Source organism: Chlorocebus sabaeus, chromosome 24 (genome assembly GCF_047675955.1).
Source record: "Chlorocebus sabaeus isolate Y175 chromosome 24, mChlSab1.0.hap1, whole genome shotgun sequence".
Classification (NCBI taxonomy): Eukaryota; Metazoa; Chordata; class Mammalia; order Primates; family Cercopithecidae; genus Chlorocebus; species Chlorocebus sabaeus.
This window is the reverse complement of record NC_132927.1, coordinates 46,459,355-46,481,452: the sequence shown is the minus strand read 5'-3', so window position 1 is coordinate 46,481,452 and position 22,098 is coordinate 46,459,355. Positions and strand designations below refer to the sequence as shown.

The 22,098-nt window shown below is 45.2% G+C and overlaps 1 protein-coding gene across 4 annotated transcripts in view; it reads left to right on the top strand.

Moving 5' to 3' along the window:
* The window catches only part of SLC8A3 (solute carrier family 8 member A3), a 139,401-nt gene that overhangs the window by 102,699 nt on the left and 14,604 nt on the right, over positions 1–22,098 (top strand). For 2 of the 4 annotated variants that reach the window (XM_007987143.3, XM_007987138.3), the window contains exon 3: positions 20,313–20,416. In XM_007987143.3, coding sequence (XP_007985334.3) covers positions 20,313–20,416 — 104 coding nt within the window. Of the gene's footprint in view, positions 1–13,102; positions 13,417–17,327; positions 17,435–20,312; positions 20,417–22,098 lie in introns of those variants that run through there. The other 2 variants (XM_073011113.1, XM_007987141.3) reach the window with 2 other exon arrangements.

The window sequence follows — 22,098 nt, the reverse complement described above, 5'->3', positions numbered from 1 at the left end:
CCAAAGAAAAGTACCCCAGATCTACAAATCAGAATCTGGGACTGGGACTTAGTAATTGGCACTTTTACAGTTATACCAGATGTTTCTAATATGGGTGCTTCAACCACCACCCTTACAGAGTGCTGCCTAGGACCCTCTTTTCTGGCAGGTGAAGTGGAAGGAGGTTTTGTCGAAGGGAGATTCTCCACTTCAACTTCAACATCTCTGCTTATATCCGCTTTGTTTGGTTCTATTTCACCAAAGGCTTTCATCTTCACATAAATTTTCTTCAGCTTTAAATAATTGGTTTTGGTAGCCATTGGTATACTGGAAAGAACATTAGAGTTGGAGTCCAGGTGGCTTGAGTTCAATTCTTTGCTCTGCCATTTACCAGCTGTGTGACATTAGTCAAGTTGCCAACCTACCTATGTCATTTTCTCATGTAAAGATAATCCCACTTCACCAGGCCATTTTTGAGGACTCAGTGAAATGATGTGTAACCATTTTAGGAACACTGGATTATTCTACAGTACAAGTTTCTACATCAGCTTGGAGCCTACCATAAATCCAGTGAGTGGAGCTCTGTGCACAAATAAAATGGAATAGAGCTCTGTGCACAAATACAAGGACTTCTCCTCCTTTCTGCCTTTGTACAACTTTGGTTTCCTTAATGAACAGAATCCATGACAATCCTGGGCCATGGTATAAAGATGGGACTTTCTTCCTGTGAAGGAGTCTGGTCTGAACATCTTCCAAACTCCAACATAACTGACGTTATTTCTCCACCCAACCCCCTTTGCTGTCTCCTGACTCAATTGCTAGAGAAGCCACTTAAGGAAGGTTCCTGGAGTTAAGGCTGTGTCTGGGCCAGTGGAGTGAGCAGTTTTCAACAGTCAGTCCTCTTTATCTTCTCTTTTCCTAAGAGCCTTTACTAAGCAATGCCTCCTCCTGTCTCCTTGCTGCATCTCCTGATGGAATGCACAGGTAAATCTCCTTGGAGAATACCAGCCAGGAACAGTCCACAGCCAGGGCCACCAATCTTCACCACTGAGCTCCATCTTTCCTTTCAAGCTGTCCTTCCCCTCCCCTCTCCACCATCACCATAGCAACACAGTGGTATAAAAAAATGAAAGCACTAAGGCATCTAAATATAGTCTGAGTCTCAACTCTTCCAGCATGGAGCCTAAAATCTAGGGGATGACAGCTAGAGGCATCCAGGCGATAACTGGCAGCCAGGAAGGAGGATGAGTCAAAGGAAGGGGTCAAGGAAAGAAGGGAAGGAAAGGGAACCATCATTTACTGAGCCTGCTGCCTGTGCTTTCTCATGTCACCCGCACGACCACCCAATGTGAATGTTATCATCTCCAGGTAACTGCTGAAGAAACAAAAGCTCAAAGAGGTAAGAGATTTGGCCAAGGTCACACAGCTATAAGCAATAGAACTAAGATTTTAACTCAAGTTTCTGTGGCCCCAGAGTTTATGTGTTTTTCTCTCCATACCACAGCGACAGGTGCAAGTGAGAGATTTTGCTGGAAGCACTGGGCTTTTTGAGCAGGCCATATAAACATTCTGAGCCCAGAGCTCAACTAAATTTTTGGAGGAGACTGGGCCAAATATAAGGCTTCTATCTAAGCAGCGCCTATGTGTCTCAAGAACTGAGGAAAATGAGGGTTGGCAAGGCTGCATTTCCCAGGGTGCATGATGATATGACATGCAGGTGGGGGCCATTATGATGCCCAGACATGGAACTTACACCAGTGCAGAAAGGGTGTGATTAGAAGCCCTAAGCCAGAGAGTGTTCAATGTGATAAATGCCATTGTTCGTTCCCTCATTCATTCAATAGATTTTTTTTTTTTTTTAGATGGAGTCTCACTCTGTTGCCCAGACTGGAGTGCCGTGGCACCATCTCAGCTCACGGTAACCTCTGCCTCCCCGGTTCAAGCAATTCTCATGTCCCAGCTTCCTGAGTAGCTGGGATTACAGACGTGTGCCACCACGCCTGTTTGATTTTTTTTTTTTCTTTTTTTGAGATGGAGTCTCGCTCTGTCGCCCAGGCTGGAGTGCAGTGGCTCGGTCTTGGCTCACTGCACGCTCTGCCTTCTGGATTTACACCATTCTCCTGCCTCAGCCTCCCAAGTAGCTGGGACTACAGGCACCTGCCACCACGCCTGGCTAATTTTTTGTATTTTTTAGTAGAGACAGGGTTTCACCATGTTGGCCAGGCTGGTCTCAAACTCCTGAACTCAAGTGATCCACCTGCCTTCACCTTCCAAAGTGCTGGGATTACGGATGTGAGCCACCGTGCCCAGCTTCATTCAACAGATACTTTTATTAAGCATCTGATGTGTACTTAACTCTGGAGATATAGGGGTGATTAAAACAAATGCAGCTCCTGCCCTTGTAGAGCTTATTAGGATAGTAGAGAAGACAAATAAGAAAACAATTACAAGATTGATTCTTTACAACTGTAACATGTACTATAAGTATATAACAGAAGAATATCACTTGCCTGATGACTTCAGTGGAAGGGAAATACAGAAGTTCTTACAAATCAAAGCACTCCTCTGGGCCAATTATAAAGGTGATGCCCACTTTCAATGTGGACAGAGACTGTGCTTGAAGCTTAGCCTCAACCATGGGTTTATATGATTGGTGGACCCTGCAGATCCATTCCCAATGCTGTATCTTCATAATAACCATGAAGTCCATCTGATAACCATACAAGTGAGGTTTTAAAACCCAACAAACTAGACTCAAATGAAATCTGATGAGGGAATTTATGACTTGTTCTTCCTACCACCTTTGGTATCACTGACATAAAACTGAATGTGTGTGCTGAGGGTGCTTGTGTCATGGTGATAGACAAGGTAGGTGGTCCAGCCCATGGTATTGGTGGCTTACGGTCAGGCAGATCAGTACTGGGAAGTGCCTGTGAATTATGCAGCAATGGGAGGGGAGGGAGTAGGCAGTAAAGTTGTGCATTTCTGTGTATCCAAAGCTTTCCAAACTACCTGCAAGGCAGCAAATATGGGGGATGTTGTATGAATAAGTGAGAATTAGATAATACAATGTGTATGGAGCTCTTTAGTCCTTCACAGAAAATCCTGTCTAAACAGATAGTGCTGGTATCAAAGATAATGATACAGTACTCTAATTTTAATGCTCTGCTACCTACCTGCCAGCTGTTTCCCAGGGATGTGGTAAAGATGAATGGGCAAGATCTGGGAAAGTGCTTTGAAATCCTTGATTAAAGGCCCTCCAGGCAGATGTAGAATTTTAAAAGTATTATATTACTGCCACTATTGTTATGCTTTCTTTTATCACCCCAGAGTTTCACCACCTCCTGTTTCAGGTGAACGAGTCTGCCTGACTGTTTCGAGACCTGAATGGCATTGGAAAGGTAGCAGCCCCGAGATGTGCCATATAAACAAACATGTTTTTAACTGAGGGATCCAGAGGCTTTCCTGGCTGGCTCGTGTCGACTGGTGATGACCTCTCTAGAAGTCTAGGGTTTTCCAAGCTTATTTTATTTCCTTCAGTAGGACAGGAATACATAAATGTCCACCTGAAATGAGTATTGGCTACAAGCCATCTGCCCCTGAACAGAGGTGAAAAGTGGAAATTGGAGGAAGGGCAGATGTCTTCTGCAGGGGAAACAGACTCTTTCTGCCACTGCACTCTGCCCAGGCAAAAGAGTAAAGGAGTAGGACTCAGGAGAATTTACTGAAGCGAGGGCAGGGTGCAAAAGGAACTTGAGAAATTGGTACTGGGAGCCAAAGATCAGATTCTGGCATTTCTGGGAAAAGAAATGGGCATGGGTGGGGGGTTTATCTGTCAAAAAAAGCAGCCAGAATGGGGCTAGAAGGAAGTGAATTCAGTTGCCACCTCTACCTACTGGACATCCACAGAGAACTTCTCCTTATCCAAGGTTGAGGAACCCTCCAGAGTACATATTGATACCATTGGTTCTCCCACACATACCCCCATGGAGATAAAAACAGGACCCTGGAAGGCCTGTCTGTGTTTAACTAATGGGATTGAAACATGGAAATTAACTGCCCCACAATCCACCCTGTGAGAGACCAAAGAGCAGTGTTTGATAACAGGGAATGTTACCCTGAAAAGGCATTTGGCTTCCACTAAGGCAGCAGGTACAGTGCAAAGATGATCCCACTTCCAAACAGAATTCCTAAGACAGGATATGCAGTGATAAAAAAAAATAAGGAAAGATGTTGTGGAAACTCAAGACCTCTTAAAGCATACTCCTTCATCTATAGTTCTTCCGCAGACCAGACCACGGAATTCAGAAAACACTCTACCTGGTCCCAAACCAGCACCTGCCAAACTTCTCATCCTCTTCTAACCCTGTCCTGGGAATTAAGAAAAAAAAAATCATTTTATTGGTTGCTCCAGTTATAACTTAAACAGACAGACCATCATCAAATTAAGTGACATGTGTAACTGCTTATTGTATGCCAGTTTCTGTGCTGTGGGGTTTTGCTTCCATAATCTCATTTAATCCTCTCAAAAACCCTGTGAGGTAGGTTTTATTATTGCACTCACCTTAAATTAAGGAAACTGAGGCTCATAGAGATTCGCTAATTTGTCAAAAGTCCTAAAACATAATGACTGCATCCAGACGTCTCTGATTCTAAGGCCTAGGCTCTTAATCAGTAAATGATCAAATGAATAATGATTTTCATGGCATCTATCATCGGAAAGAACAATGGAGAATATGCTTAACCAAAGTCATAACCAAATAAATGAACTTGACAGCGGAGCCATGATTCCAGCCAAGGTGACTATTTTCATCCATGTTTTGAAGGCCAGGAAAAGAAGGTTAGACTTGTTTGGGAAGGGAAACAGGAGCTATCAAGGTGAACTTTTCCTAAGAGTAGCCCGATAATAGTGCTCCGGAGGGAGTAGTATATGCAAGAATAGAGTCAGGGAGGCCAGCCAAGTGTGTCTCAGCATCCCTAGCACAAATCACACACTAAGCATTAAGATTGGCTCTGCAGTTAGAAAGGCCTGAGCTCAAATTCTGGCTGTACCACTTACTGGTATTCATTAATCATTCATTCATTCATTCAACAAATATATATTGGGTATTGTCTATGTGCCAGAGACTGTGCTGGGTGCTGGCAAAGAACACAAACAAGGTTTCTGCTCTCACGGAGCTTTTGTTCTGATGAAGGAAACAGACCATTTATTGATAAACAAATAAATAAACAAGATAAAGGGAAACAGAATGATTTGATGGAGAGTAGCTGGAGGGCCAAGCAGACCGGGCAGACAAGGTGGTGGTGACATGTAAGCTGAGACATTTAAAATGAACTTGGTCGTGAGACCATCTGGAGAAGGAAAGCTCCAGGCAGAGGAAGCAGGTAGTGCAGAGGCCCTGAGGCAGGAATGAGGACGAGACATTTGAGAAAACAGAACAAAGGTAGGCATGGCCAGGCAAAGTGGGTGGTGGAAAAGTAGTAGAAGGTGAGTAGGGGAGTGGGGACAGCAAGGTCAGGCTTTGCAGCCTTGATCAGCAGTTCTCACTGTGGTTCTGGAGCCAGCAGCATCCATGTTACCTGGGAACTTGTTAGGAATGCAAATTCTCAGGCCCTACCTAGACCTGCTGAGTCACACACTCTGGGATGGGGCCCCGCATTGTGTTTTATTGAGCCCTCCAGATGATTCCGAGTATGCTAAAGTTTCAGAATTCCTCGGCTGGATTGTGCAGTTTCAGTTTTAATTTTAAGTGCAATGGGAACCTATGGAAGGTTTAAGTAGGGGAGCAGCATGTTACAATTTTCTTTTAAAAAATTGTTTTTAAACACTCTAGCTGAGGGGAGAATGGACCATAACAGGCTAAGAGAAATGGAAGCAGGGAGATAAATTAGGTAGTTATTGCAAGAGGCCAGGTAAGAAGAGAAAGTGGTTTAAGTAGAGTCATGTGGCAGAGAAGAGGGTTCCAAGCCAAGGGGGACCACGCTGACAAATAAGCGCACCCACTCATGCAAGCCCGACAAGGCAGGAGGCAAAAGTGAGGGCCAGAGAAAACTGGGCAACACCTGTCCAGAGTGTAGTTCAAAGGCAATGTCCTCAAAGAAGACACTCCACCTTCCTCCCTCCCTATTGTCTAAAGATAAGAAACATATGTGGCTTATGGCAAACCTTGGGCAGGCACATGAGAGCTGAGCTCTTGCAAAGAGCAAGTACTTCCTTTCGTGAGAGAGAAGACAAGGAAGGACCAGTGAGGAGTGACAGAAGAGACGAACAGAGAGCCTGAAAGGCTGAGAATGTTGTCTGGCTTCCTGAAAGGCTTAAGGGGTTAGCTCTGGAGGGTGAACTAAAAGCCCTAGTTATAGTAAACACACACACACACACACACCACACACACACACACACATACACATACACACAGTTGAAGGAGACCTGTAGTTTCCAAAAACAAGAGTTGTATTTTTTTTTGTTCATGTCATGACCCATAACAATCTCAAAAGAGAAACAGGCTCTTGTCTTCCTTGTTTAGGCTTAGGAGAACCTGTAGTAAGTAAGTAGCAGCAGCGGAACTCAGACTCTGCTCTTTACCTAGTGTCATTCTGTCTATTACACCACAAGGCATCAGAGGACCACCAGAGTTGCCTCCCTAGGGTTAGGGGTAGGGTGAGGTAAATGAAGTGAGTCAGCAAGGGCAGGATAGGAACCTGTCTTTATTTAACATTTTGATATTTTGTTTCTCATGGATTTGTTGCATTAATTCCAACTTTTAAAAATCATTACATTAACATATTATTGATCTTGATTACTGAGTTTTTAGGTATACCTCTGACTTACGAGTCTCACCCTGATCCCAGTCCTGGATCTATGCTTGTCTGTTCCATATCAGCCTCTTGCTTTGACCATAAGGATAACATCAGACCTTTAAGCATAAAGGAAATAGGATTTCTGTTTCCCTTCCCCACCTTTGTGAAAATTTCAGCTTTTGCTTTTAAAGTCTATCTCCCAAGAAGTTTGCCTACTACGTTCCTTCCAAGGGCACCAGGTTCTGTGAAACTAGCAGCAGGCTAGATTGTCACATTAACACAAAGGATCCACTATTCCTGCAGCCGAGCTGGGGCAAGCACTTAGGCCCACTGCCTCCATCCCTTCAGTAGCCTGGGCCCTACATTGTCTCCAGGTGGTATAAAGCAAGAATTTCCCCTTTGACTGGGAGAAGAAGGGAAGAACTCTGAATTGGAAAACAAGTCATTTAGAATTCTCACAGGTGGAAATTTCTGACAACCCCTTTGGGATCCGCAATTCACACTCCAAATGGTGACAGTAGCTAACATGCAACCTGCAGGCTGTTCTGTCATCCAGTGCTGCTGCGCTGCACAACACCAGGGGGCAGCATTCTCATTGGCTTCTGTGTGCCTGGAGCCCAGTGCGGTTGTGCAATGCTGCAGCTCTGCTTTAGTGACGTCCCTGATTGGTTCAGTCAAGAAAATGTCTATAGAATCAGCTAATCTCCCATGCAGTTAAGTCTCTAATTGAAATATTTTCTCTGCTCAACCCAAGGACAGCAGTCTTTCCTGGATTTGATATTTACAAGGATCTCTAGAAATTATCCACCAGAAATATGGGCTTTCTCAGAGCTTGAGTGGACAGAGAATTAGGGTGGAAGGCAGGGCGTTTTGACTGCATTTGACACAAGTCCTGAAGAGCCAGCTCCTCTCTCTTCCTAATCATTAGAAGATCTTGCTTGGACCCAACGTTTCATGTGTATACAGTACAAACTTCTCTCTTTTCTGCTTGGATCAAATTTGTTCTCTCAAAATGAGATTCCCAGCAGTGAGAGAAGACAAGACAGAGAGATCCAACATCTTTAAAGCCATGAATCAGATAACCAGCCACTTGTTCTCTTCAGTGCTGGGAAAAGACACACTGTTAAATAAAATGATTTTATAGATTCTTCTCACTGCCTTTCCAAGAAGGGGATTTATCAACTTCAGGGCACAGCAATCATTTATTCCCAGACCACTGGCATGCGTGTATATATTTACATCTCTTGACTTAGAAAAAAGAGAGAGTTGGAGTCATGAATATTCCTGTCTCCCCCACCCCAGCCGCCTTGAAGTGAGTCAGGACAAACTTGGGGTCCAAATGGAACTGTAAGTAACTGAGTCACATGCAGAGATGAAACCTTCACAGGCTCACTGATATGAAGGTTGAAGATTAAATTCCCTTTTGAGAATAACTGGGCAATACTCATATAGAGGCTACTTTCAAGAAGGCCAGATCCTCCCTCTAATGTATAGTGCAATGTTCCTAACCCTCAGCCCACTCCATCATACCCCCACTCACGTGAATACACACATAAGCAGTAACATAAAGCACTTCCCACTATAGGGCAGCAAAGAAGAAGGGAAATCTTTATTATGGAAGGGAGGAAGGAAGGAAAGAGGGAAGGAAGGAAGGATTCTTGGGGTGAGCAGAGGAATGACGTGTTTGGGGCATAATGAAGAGAATTGAAGTGCAGAGTTTGTGTGGAAAAATTTGAAAAAATCAGGTGGCAGGCCAGGCGTGGTGGCCCATGCCTGTAATCCCAGCACTTTGGGAGGCAGGGCACAGTAAATGTCTGCATTTCTGGACAGTAAGATTCCAGCCTGAGCTGGGCAGAGTGGGTCACCTCTGTAATCCCAACACTTTGGGAGGCCAAGGAGGGTGGATCACCTGAGGTCAGGAGTTTGAGACTAGCCGAGCCAACATGGCAAAATCCCGTCTCGACTAAAAATACAAAAATTAGCTGGATGTGATGGTGCATGCCTGTAATCCCAGCTACTTGGGAGGCTGAGGCAGGAGAATCATTTGAGCCTGGGAGGCAGAGGTTGCAGTGAGTCAAGATCATGCTACTGCACTTCAGCCTGGGTGACAGAGCTTTCTTTCTTTTTTTTCTCTCACGAAAAAAAAAAAAAGAAAAGAAAAGAAAGGAAAAGATCAGGTTGCAGAGATGGGTGGATGGACGGACAGATGGATGGACATTACAGAGAGTTTCCAATTCTTAGGATGAAGGATTAAGTCTTTATTCTCTAAGAAAGGAAGGGGAGAATAAAATTTTGTGATTTTAAAATCTTTTCTACCCTGTAGACCTACCTGACAAGGCGTGACAACCTTCCAAAAAAAAAAAAAAAAAAAAAAAAAAAGGCATCTACTTTAAAAGACTAATGTCCAAAAAATTAGAAATTCCCTCATTTTGCCCTGATCTTTGGGAAACAGAGCGAGTGATCCCTTTGAGGTTTTTGGCACTGCCTTGCCTCTGATCATACCCTGAATCCTAGGTCCATAATCATGCAGTTACCTCAGATGTCTCTTTCCCTCTAGCCACAGGTAACACGCTCTCCAGGCACTGGGAAAGTGGATAATTAGGAGCGCAGAGGGGTACCCATGGGTTGTGATGCCCAGTTATAAACCCAGACATTTCAGAATTAACAGAATGAGCATCAAGTCCTCAAATATGTGGGTCTACATCCATAAACATGTCCAGCAGTCAGGTCTTTACGGTCAGTAGAGACAAAATATTTCTACACTTTCCCTAGGGGAAGCCACATCCTCAGTAGGTTATCTCTGATGAGTCCAGCTAGTCACAGGTATGTAGAAGCTGCATGCAGTAGAGGGCTCAAAGGAGGGTCCAGAATAGATACCAAAGCAAAAGGGGAGTCTGTGCACACTCTCACACACACCCTGAAACACTCTTTCTGTTCACAAAATAGATGGTGCAGGCTAGTTCCAAGAGATCATTTAGCTCAGGTTCCTGCCTCCATAAAATCAATAAGCCTTCCATATTAGTTGTCTGTTGCTGTGTAGCAAATTGTCAGAAACATAGAGGCTTAAAGCAATACCCATTTATTATCTTGTAGTTCTGTATCTCAGAAGTCCAGGCAGGCTTGACTGGGTTCTCTGTCCAAGGTCTCCCAAGGCTGAAACCAAGGTGTCGGCCAGGCTGGGATCTTATCTGGAGGCTCTGAGGAAATATACGCTTCCAAGCTCATTCAGGCCAACAGCAGAATCCCGTCTCTTGTGGCTTGAAGTCAGAGGTCCCCATTTCCTTGCTGGCTGTCATCCAGGGGCCTCTCTTTGCACCTAGAGGCTGCCTATGTTCCTGTTCACAAGACACCTTCATCTTCAAACCAAAGCAGCATGTTGAATCTTCCTTGTGGCTCGCATCTTTCTGGCTTTCCCTTCTTCTTTAGCCAGAGAAAGTTCTTTGCTTTTAAGGGCTCATGCGATTCAATCAGGCCCGCCTGGATGATGTCCCTATTTTAAAGGTAACTGTGGTACCATGTAACATTTCAGGAGTGATACCTCAGCATATTGACACTTTCCAGGGATTAGGGCAGAACATCTTTAGGGGACCATTTTAGAAACTCTGCCTCCCCACTCACCCATAATCCTTTTAAAAGCCAAATCTTGAAGCCTTTTTTTCCCCCAAAGACTTTTTTGAATAAGCACATTTTTGCCTCACTTCATCAGACACTTACCCACTTTGAGCAAACACTAGCATGTGGCAAAGTAAGTTGTAAATCAATCAGAACTATTCTTTCCCACCACAATCTTTCTCAAACACATTGGGAGAATCTGACAGTGTTGGTGGTGTACCAGAGCAGAGTCCTACCAGCTCGCAAGAGCTGACTTAAATGTTTAGTAATTGTACACATTGGTTGTTACACTATTAGTAGCTGCTAGATGCAAAATCTTTAGAGCCACACTATCTGAATTCAGATCCCAGCTCTGTCACTTATTTAGTTATAACCTTAAGCAAGTCTCTTAACTTTTCTGGTCCTCTGGTTCTTCATGTGTGGGAATGGGGATAAAAATAGCACCTACCTCCTAGGTCATTATGAATATTAAATGAGATAATATGTGCAGAGAAAATAGCAGCTGGCCTGGCCTCTACCTATGTCACAGGTTAGTTGTGAGGATTAAATTACTTAATATAAGCAAAATGCTTAGAGCTCTGCCTAGCACAAAATAAGCACTACGTAAATATTAGTAAGTTAATTTGAAATGTGGTTTCTAGATCTCTCAACACCCTAGTCACCCTACTCTGGATGTACTCCAAAGTCCCTCTCAAGATGTAGTGTCCGAATTGACCTAATTAGTCCAGTGTTTGGCTGAAATGCTAGACTTTGACTCCAGCCCCTCATCCTTGACTGGCACTAGCATTCAAGCTGCTCCTCCTCTTTCCCTGGATCTTTAATAGAGACAGAAAGACTTCTCCAAGGGATCTTTTGGTCATGGGCCAGCAGCATCCGCACACGCTGGGGCCTTGTTAGAAAGGCAGGCTCTCAGGCCCCCCCTCACCCAGATCTACCCAATCAGAATCCTCACATTAACAAGATGCCTGGGTGATTCTTGTGCACATTAAAGTTTGAGAAGCACAGCTTTCAGGGCCAGATGACACACTTATTTTAAAGAGAACACCGATTAGAGACCTTAAGCCTTCTCATGGAACAGGGGCTTTCCCCTCAGACCTTGGGAGAGGGGTCGGGGAAATGTCAGTGTTGGGTTGGTGGTGGCAGGCAGCGGTGGGGGGTTCAGTCCATGTTCGAAGAGCCAGAAACCTGGCAGGGGAATAGACGGGGCAGGGACACCCAACGGGGAAGATAAAGAAAACTACAAGAAGAACTCAGCACAGAGATGTGAGGCTTCTGAAAGCTCCCATGGAAAGGCTCGCAGCTCCTCACCTGCTCGGTCCGGCTGCCCCGGGTCAAGGCAGCTCTGTGAGCGTTAGCTGGCTTGGAGCAGCAAGGATACATTTAGAAGTGATGAAAGGGAACCCTTCTTGACAGGGTAAAGAGTCATTCAGTAGAAATTAGGCGGGAAGAGGTCACAGAGTCAGAAGCCCAGCCTGTACTCAGAGATTATTTCTGGCATGGGAGGGCTGAAGGGTTAGCAGGCCACCTACTCAAGACACAATACAGAGGCAGATCCACTTATTACCTGCCTGTGCTGCTGGGATTTCAGTGCAGAAATTCTGTGCCTCCTCACTGTGGCTGCAGCTTGGGAATGATATCCAGAGCTTACCCACCCACATAAGAAATAAGCTGTAGGTGTAATAGGAGGACATAGGCTAAAATCCCAGCTCAGCTGCTTAATAGCTGTACAACTGAGCAAGTTACTTAACCTCTTTGAGCGTCTGTTTTCTCTTCTTTAAAATGGAAGTAATAATAATTGGCCAGGCCCAGTGGCTCACACCTATAATCCTAGCACTTTGGAAGGCCGAGGCCAGTGGATTGCTCGAGCCCAAGAGTTTGAGACCATCCTGGGAAACATGGTAATACCCCGTCTCTAGAAAAAATACAAAACTTTGCCAGGCATGGTGGCAGGTACCTGTAGTCCTAGCTACTCAGGAGGCTGAGGTGGGAAGATCATCTGAGCCCGGGAGGTTGAGGCTGTGGTGAGCCAGATTATGCCACTGCAGTGTAGCCTGGGAGACAGAGTAAGACTATGTCTCAAATATAAATAAATAAAATAAAATGTAAGTAATAATAATATCTATGTTAATACAGTAGAAGTGAGAATGAAATAAGAGGCCGGGCATGGTGACTTACATCTGTAATCCCAGCACTTTGGGAGGTCAAAGTGAGAGGATCACTTGAGCCCAGGAGTTCAAGACCAGCCTGAGCAACATAGTGAGGTCCCATCTCTACCAATAATAACTTTTTAAAAATTAGCTGGGCATGGTGGCATGCGCCTGTGGCCCCAGATACTCAAGCAGGAGGACACCCTAAGCACAGGAGGTCGAGGCTGCAGTGAGTCATGATCACACCACCGCACTCCGGCCTGGGTGACAGAGTGAGACCCTGTCTAAATAAATAAATAAATAAGAAGAATGAAATAAGAAAGTTCTTCTCATGGTTCTCTTGATGGTGAACACAATGTAAACATATGTATTATCTTAGAATTCTTCCTTCCTGTATAAAGAAGGCCTCCTCCATGTATTAATCATCCATTCAACTAAGAAATGCTGCTTACTCCCACTTTCATTCTAAAGGAACTCAATGGCTAAGGAGAACCCTTCCTCTTTGCAGCACCCTGAGGATCAGAGGCCTGATTTGAATGTCCTCAATGCAAAGGACTATTTTAAAAGGCCAGTCAGGCAGCCCAGACATGCATTTCCTAATCGTCTGCAGGTTGTTTGATAGAAGATCTCCTGGGAGCAGCTTTCCCCAGCAGCTCAGCCAGGTCTGTTCTGGGAACACTGTGTGCTTTGGCACCTCCCTCGGCAGAAAGCTTGGAGGAGAGGCAGGTGCAGGTCCTGGAGCCTCTGACAGCATTACTGGCTCTAGGAGTAGCTGCTCAGGATAATCTGTCCCCAAGACCATTAAGTAACTGCCACTGTGCTGGAAGAAGAACTGGAAATGGGGAGCCCCCAAAAAAATTGAAAACCTTCACTTGAACCAGTAAGTTATATTCCTGGGTTGCTGTTGGAGATATCTTCCTTGGAGTAGACAAATGTGGTATGTTAAGGAAACTGAGGGTCTAGGTTTCATGATACTGGGTCTGCAGCTTCTTTGTCACACTGAGAATCCTCAGGCATTCCATGAAAGTAGCCTTCAAAATATTTTTGTGTCTAATGACATATTTTTACTGCAAAAAGATGAGTGGATTCATTTTGTGAAGTCTCAGGTGTGTTAGAAATTCACTGTGAGTCACTCAGCAAGTCATGATTGAGGGCGTTCTGCATGCCAGGCACTGTGCTGGGCACTGGGACTACTGTAGCAAGTCAGATAGACAAGAACTCGTTTGATCTTGGACGTAAGCAGAGTGGGGTCTGGTTAGTCCCTGAACGGGAGACTGCCTGGAGACACTGGATGCTGCAGGCTTTTAAAAAAAGACAAGTTCTCTGTACTTGCAAAGCTTACATCCTAACTTAGTGACTAACTTACTTCAGGTTGTGTTGAGTGCCCGAAAGTGGTGGAGCTGGGAGTCCTCTAGATAAGGTGGCCATGGAAGGCCTCTCTGAAGAGGTGATGTTTACTCAGAGACCCAAAGGATCAGGATAAGCACAGACCCTTGTGAAGAGTGTCCCAGGCAGAAGGAATAGCAAGGGGATTGCCCTTAGGTGGGAAAGGGCTTGATTTGAAGACTGGGAAGACCAGTGTGTCTGGGGCACACAAGCAAGGGGAGGACGTTATGAATGAGGTCTGAGAGGTCAACAGTGACTGGATCATGCAAGCTCCCACAGGCCATGGTCAGGGTTCTGTATGTGCTACAATTACAGGATGCATGATAGGACCTGGGTTGCATTTTTAATAGTTAACCCTGGCTATAACGTGGGGAAGGGATTGAATACAGAGGGCAAAGGCAGGAACAGGAAAATCTCTTAGGCTATTGCAAAGTCCAAGGGAGAGGCGATGGTTTTTTGTTTTTTGTTTTTTTTTTTAGTGTTTGTTTTGTTTTGTTTTGAGAAGGAGTCTCAATCTGTCGCCTAGGCTGGAGTGCAGTGGCACAGTCTCGGCTCACTCAACCTCTGCCTCCTGGGTTCAAGCGATTCTGCCTCAGCCTCCCAAGTAGCTGGGATTACAGGCATGCGCCACCATGCCTGGCTAATTTTTGTATTTTTAGTAGAGACAGAGTTTCGCCATGTTGATCAGGCTGGTCTTGAGCTCCTGATCTCAAGCGATCTATCTGCCTTAGCCTCCCAAAGCACTGGGATTACAGGCGGGAGGCACTGCGCCTGGCCGGGAGATGGTGTTTTGATCTAGGTCTTAAAGGCAGAAGGAAGGGTGGTAGTAAATTAACTGTGCTGGGGAAGAGAGGGAGGCCTGAGGGCAAGGAAAGAAAGAGGGGTGATTCCAGGTTTAGGGACTTGGCAATTTATTAGATGATGGTGCCATTGACAGAAATGGGAAAGAACAAGTTTGGAAAGAAAACTCAAGATCTGACTGGTGACTCGTATTAAACTTAAAGCCTCCTTTGTGACTTGAGCAGAAGTGAGAACTTTCTCCAGTGTTCAGGAGCTGGAAGGGATTTTTCTAGCCTCCAGGCAAGGTAATACCATAAGTCCCAACAGTGATGCCCTTCCTGGGGATGATCTCAATGGGAGAATCCTATACCCTGCCTCCTCCATTCATTCCTTGCTCCGATGGTGGTTCTAGCTGGCTAACCTAAGTTACTCTTGCCACTAGTTAACACCTGTCCTCATTTCTCTTGTCCCCACATGAGATGTCAATGGCATCTCTTGTCACCACCTAAGATGTCAATCAAAAAAGCACAAGTCATGCTATGTCACATGACATGTTGCTTGTCCAGCCCAGAGCTCGTTGCTGATAGGGCCATGGGCTAGATTTTGAGAGAATATGGGGGTTGCTTTCTGTTACCATGCTTAACATTCCAAACCCCTGTAATAGTCCATTTAGGATTTATCATACTGTTTTATCCAAACCTTTCATGACCTGATTTCTATTTCCAGCTTGAACCACCTCTTGGTTCACCAACTGTACTTATTGAGTTCCCCTAGTTTTCTGACTTAATGGCTGAAGATGATAAGCTTTCCTTACACATTACTCTCAAACCACCAAACTGGGATTGTTGTTACTCTTAGTGATAATGGTTGCTATTTGTGAAACTTTTAATAGGGAACACAAACCCTGCCCAGCAATTCATGTAAATTATTTCATTTAAGAACACCACAAAGTAGTTGCTATTATTCGACCTTACACATGAGACTTGAAGAACTTTAGAGCATTGCCCAAGGTCACCCAGCTAGTGAGGGGTGGAGGCGGGATTTGAATCCAGGTAATCTGTCTCCATTACCTGGAAGAAGGAAGGCCAAAGCAGCATGGCCTTTCACAAGTCGAAGAGCCACACTTTCTATGGTGGCGAGCCACGTTTGTCCATGACTGGGGTGGGTGTGGCAAGTGATGAGGGTTTGGAGTCCGTGTGGTGGGGTGGCAGGGGCCAGGTGTCTTGGTAACTGCTGTTACATTCACTTCAGGATCAAAGGACCAGATCTGATTCTGCAGGATCAACAGTGTGGGCACTGGAGGCTCCGTAGACATCCCAAAGGTCTAATGGTGACTTAGGGAAGCTCAGGAGGGCAGGGAGGTTGTCCCCGTTTAGAATGTAAAAATTCCTATTTTATAAAAAAAGAATAAAAGGAGGAGCTGAAGGCCTCGGTCTCCTCCAACAAGGCCAGGTCATGGGGTAGCAGAGTCTGAAAGGGTGTGCAGACCCATGGCCACTGCCCAGGGCTCCTGCTCAGGCTTCCTCACTCCCACAACTGAGGGGAGACCCAGCTCCACACCCACCCACCTAGCAGTGTCTCACACCCACCAGGAGAGGTCTAAACATCTTCCCTGGGAACTGGTCCCAAAATGTCCCTGCAGTAAGCAACCATCTGGAGAGATCCAGGTCTACATCTGTTTTTAAAACTCCAATAAATAAATAAATGAAGGAAGAAAGAAGGAAGAAGAAATGCAGAACAGGGTGATTAAAATTGGCATATATTTTCAAATGTTTATATTAACAAAATAATACCTTTTAACGTGAAAAGCAATATAATTGTGCTAGGCACAAGATCGTCGTAGGACTGAGAAAGGAATTGTAATTCTGAGAGCCCTAGAGTTAATGTGATCCAGCCGGCACATCCCTGTGACTGCAGAAGCCTGTTTGGAGACAGTATCAGCAGCTTTCGAGGCCCGCTGTGAATTGCCAGAATGTGTGACATGAGCCAAATCCACCACCGCCCCGCCCCACCAACCCTCCTGCCAGCTCCCCTGGGATAGTCACTGCCATACAGAAAAAGAGAAGTTCTACTATTTCTGGGCAAGATTTCCACAAACCAGTTTGTCCCTTTCTGCTCTTATGAAATAAACCATTTGGATCAATGTCAGCTGATTGTAAAAGTCAAAAAATTTTCCCCTGTCCCAAAAGCAAGGCGGATAAGGAAGCAAACATAAGAGGACCTTCATGGCCGAGCCTTTATGTGTATGTTATTTCATTGCTGTCACAACTGCCCTGGGATGCTGTAAGCGTGATTCATCCTGTTTGTTTATCAGTTAAATTATTTGTCCAAGATTACGCAGCATATCCAGGATTAGAACTCAGAGCCCTCGCCTGTGAAGCTTGAGCTCTTTCTTTTCAGTCTTCAAATATGATCACGCCATGAAGCAGCACAAAGCCCAGGAGGAGCCCGGTGAGGCTGGAGGGGTCCACGGGCAGCCACTCTCCTCCGTGCCCCTGTGGTGTTGGTTGAAACTTGGACCTTTCTGAATCTTTTAACTGTTTCCTTCTCTTCCTGTTTTTGTCTCCTGACTGACTTGTCCCACACTCTACTCCTTGCTTATGATACTTATTTTTCCATCCACAGCAAAACAATTCACATCAAGGTAATTGATGATGAGGCGTATGAGAAAAACAAGAATTACTTCATTGAGATGATGGGCCCCCGCATGGTGGATATGAGTTTTCAGAAAGGTGTAGTACCCTGTCCTCCACACTAACACTAACATTCTTTTCTCCTCTTCTGTTTCTTCCTCTCCAAACCATTTGTCTCCTCCTCCTCTTATCTTCCACTTCTCTGGTTCCTTTTCCTTTGTCTCCTCTCTTGCTCTCTCTTCTGCTCTCTTTTCACTCCTCCCTCTCCTCTGTCCTCTCTCTGCCCCCAGCTCTGTCCTAACACCTGCCAGCCTGACACATGGCATCCATACAAGGGATGCTCAAGACCAGTGGTAATTTTTCTGGGATGAGGAAATGAGTATGGGGAAAGAAAGAGTCAAAATGCTGGGAGTATCATGTGCAACTCTTGGCTTCTCCTGAATGGCTGGGTGTCTGGGGGGGAAAGGGGACCAGATAGCCCAGCACCAGGCAGAAGAGCAGCACTGACAAACAGGCTCTCAACACAGATTTCCACGGGGCAGTTATTCTCGGGGCTAAACTTACAATCCCAGGAAGTTGAGAATCAATGGATTTGGATTATAGTTCATTCCCCTCCCAAAAGCAGGCTTTAGGAGCCACCTTATCTGCCATGTTGCTACTATTAAGACTTGTTTCTCCTCCTGACTTTGAGTAAGCTGAAAGTACAAGTTTGAGTTCCAGATCTAGGTCAAATACCCATTTGTCTTCCTCTGTGTTTCCTATTAAGAACACCCAGGTGTGGGGGTGGAGAGTTACAATAGTGGTGGAGATCATCCTGACCCAAATGGAAGCTTCCCCAAGAAGTTCAGGGGGCTTCTCAGAGCGGATGGAACCTTTGCCTTCCACTTCAATGACCCCATACATCCCATGGCCTCCAATAGGCAAGTCAGGAAGTCCTTTCCTGAATAGATCATACTGTGGAGCAGGGAGCTGCCAGTACTGAGGGCAATGTTCCTTCCCCTTCCAAGCCATCCCTCATGCCCTCCAGTCTATGCCTGTGGTCACAGAGCACCCCAATCCCATCCCACAGCAGAGTTCCTGCAGCAGAAAAACAGGCTCACATCTTGTAGACAGCCCTGGGGTCCCATATCTAGGGCCAACAGAAATATTCCCCAAAAATGCCTCTTGACAATCAATGAGCTTTGTCTTTTGTCCAATGAGCAAGGTATAAAAAGATGTCAAAAGAAGTACCCAAAGAGGTAATAAAAATGTACAGTCATGCATCACTGAACAATAAGGATACATTCTGAGGACCGTGTCCTTAAGCAGTTTTGTCATTGTGGGCACATTATAGAGTGTACTTTTACAAACCTAGATGGTATAGCCTACGACACACCTGCACTATGTGGGCCTATTGCTCCTAGGCTACAAATCTGTACAGCATGTACCTGTACTAAATTTTGCAGGCAACTGGAGCACAATGGTATTTGTGAATCTAAACATATCTAGACATAGAAAACGTACAGTAAAAATATGGTAGTATATAGCCTAATGGGACCACTATTGTAGATGTGGTCTGTCATTGAGTGAAACGTTTTTATGTGGCATGTGATTGTACTTGTAAAGTACACACTCCACAAATGCACAGCAAGTCCTGTGCCTTACAAACTCCCTCGGGTCAGTCTACTACATTATAAATGGCAAAGCCAAGCACATCCACAGAAGGTAGCAGGACCATCAGAGGATCTGAAGAGACACTTAGGTAAATGCTCTTTACCCTTTAGAGCATTTAGTTCTTAGGCCTCCCCTCCCCCAATCTCCCCCCTGCCCCAAAAAAGAAGAAAAAGAAAAACAAAGCAGAAAATTACAATTCTGGCTCACTAGTAGGGCCTACTGGCCACCATTGTGATTCCATGAAGGACCAGAAGAAACCACATAGGAAGAACCAGGCCCAAAAGGCAACTTCCCCAATGACAAAGAGCCAGTCTTTGGAGGGGAGTGAATTTCAAGGAACCTTTTCTTCCCTGGGTGATTTGTTTTTAAAAGATGCTATGTTTTGTTGAGATACCCAGAGATGAACAGAAACTTCCATCACCTTGTGCCCCAGATCCATGATAATTCACATTGAGGAAACCAGTTTGGGGACACATCATCCCTAAGTGATAGAAGCCCAAAGGTGATTTAGAATTTGATGATTTACATCATTTTCTTCACATTTTCCCAGAAGTGCATCAGCTGTAAATAGTAAAGGATTTCTATGTCATATTGTGGTTAATACATATTTATTTTAGTTCCCACCGCTGAAACCCTATGAGATAAAGAATGAGAAGATCACACAATTCTACCTCCCTTTCTTCTCTCTCTCTCTCTCTCTCTCTCTCTCTCTCTCTCTCTCTCTGTCTTCCTCTTCTTTTCCTCTGTCTGGTTTCCCTTCCTCATAAATACTTTTCTTTTAAAATTTTCTTTCTGAAACTCACAATGGAAGTGAGTATAGATACAAAGAAGGGACACAAACCCTGGGTTCTGCTGACATATTTCCTGTTGTGGGAAGACCCTGGGTCATTTCCAGTGGGTCAGTAGTTTACCTGTTGCCCAGAGAAATGCCACTGTTACCATGTGACACCCAGTGGAATGTGCTGCCCGACTCACTTCCTACTAACGTTGGCAAGGTCTAAAATGACTGCACACCATTACCCGCCTTCTGCCTTCTCATCCCCTCCTGTCCTTCTGGCTCCCTTCGTTTGCCCACCTTTCCTTGCCTCCTGGCTCCCTGCCCCTCTCACCCATAAGAACAACTATGACCAAGGAGACAAGAAAAGCTAAGACCATTTATTACCTGAGAACAGCATAATCCACCATGGTCCTGTCGAAAGCCACCATGGTGGGACTGGACTGCATGTGCCAGGAATGATGGGGAATGATTTTAAAGGCTGTGCTCCAGGTGACCAACCAATCTACCGACCCAGTCGACACACTCTCTCTCTTGTTGTCCCTACAGGAAAACCATAAGGGTTAAAATAGTAGATGAGGAGGAATACGAAAGGCAAGAGAATTTCTTCATTGCCCTTGGTGAACCGAAATGGATGGAACGTGGAATATCAGGTGTGAGATTCTTTAAAAACAAAACAACAACAAAAAAATAAAAATTAAAAATTAAAACAAACTGAAAAACAACAAGAAGAAAGAAAAAGCAACTATATTTTTGTCTCCCTCCTTTTCTTCCCTTCTCCTCCTTTCTCTTTTTGACCAATGGATTTTTTTATTCTTTTCCCTCCTGTATTCTCGCTCTCACCCTGTTTCGGTATCATCTCTGCCTTCTTAGCCTTAGCTTATTCCAAATTCCTCCTTTCCCGCCTTCTGGGCAGCACTGCAGCCTCAACTCCTCATTACCCTAATGAGTTATTTCCCTGTTTTGCTACAATTTTACAATTATTCAATTGCCATGGGCTTCTGCACTCTCCCCCACTCCACCCCTACACTGTAATCTGTAAATGTGAAAATTCCTTGGTGGGTGGGGAGGAGAAGAAAAAGAAAGGAATGTGATTCGGTGCATGCCTATTTCCCTCCCTGCCTTCTTCCCCTGCTCCCCTCCCCCACTCTTTAGCCTGGATTGAATGTGGGAGGGTCTGGGATGGGGGTTGGGGCTTGGGTTGCAATGATGCTTTGACAGTTTTCTGCTGCATTCCCCAACTTCCTTTGAATGCTTGGCAGGTTATTCACTTGTGGAGTGGCCCATAGGCCCCTCTGCCCTTCGAGGAGGTAAGTGTATTGTCTGACTGTTTCACAGTTGGGCAGACTGTGGCATGAGAAAGTGTACCAATTGTCAGAGGCCACGGCTTCTGAGAGCTCTCGGAGAGAGAGTTGACTTCTGAAGTAATCATGCAATCTGGAATCCTGAGCTATTCTTCCTCCTCGGGGCATCCCACCCCATCCCATTCTGTGTTTGTTTCTAGCCCAAGGTTAAGTACCTTATTCAGGCTACTTTGGGACAATGCAACCTCTAAAGCAGAAAAGTGAGAGTTCCCAAAGGGAAGGAAGTAGTTCCAGATATGAAAATTCCCGTAGCCAGGGGCCCCAGAAAAGGACTGACATTGGGTAGGCCTGGAGTGTTGACTTGTGGCTTTTCCAACAGAAGAGACTCTAAATGGTGCAGTTGGTGCTGATCTCTGAAAGACAGGTATTGGAAGGTTCACAGATGTCTGCCTTTGTTTGGCATCTGCAAGTGAACATATCGCCCAGATCCCAAGGTAGCCCTCACCCCACACTGGAGAAGTGGCCTCATCTCCTGCTTTCCTTAGGACATGCGTCCGAGAATACCTTCCAGGGGCTCTTCCCTCAGGGGATGATTATGTTGCAACCAGGGTAGATATAAGGAAGGATTTCTTCCCTTGAAGAAAATGATTGGAAGCCACTACTTTGAATGTGTTGGAGGCATAGATGTGGAAATAGGTTAGGGTGCTCCTGGGAAATAGCAAGAGGACATTCATACTCCCATTCAGAGATATGCTGCTGGGATATGCTGCTGGGAGCCTCCTAGCAAATGGAGCAGTGAAATCCACCTGTTTGTCAAAAAGGGGTGATCATACTGCAACTAGTTCATATTCATGTGACGAAGAGCAGCATAAAACTTTCCACACGAGGACAGTTCTAAGAGATTCAGCAACAACATTCCCAAAGGATCCTCTACAGGCCTTTTCAGTGTGACCGGTCAGTTCTCATTGTCTGCTGGGGACTCTCCTGCAGAGCTGACCACTTCCGTGCCTGCACTGGTTTGGACATACCTG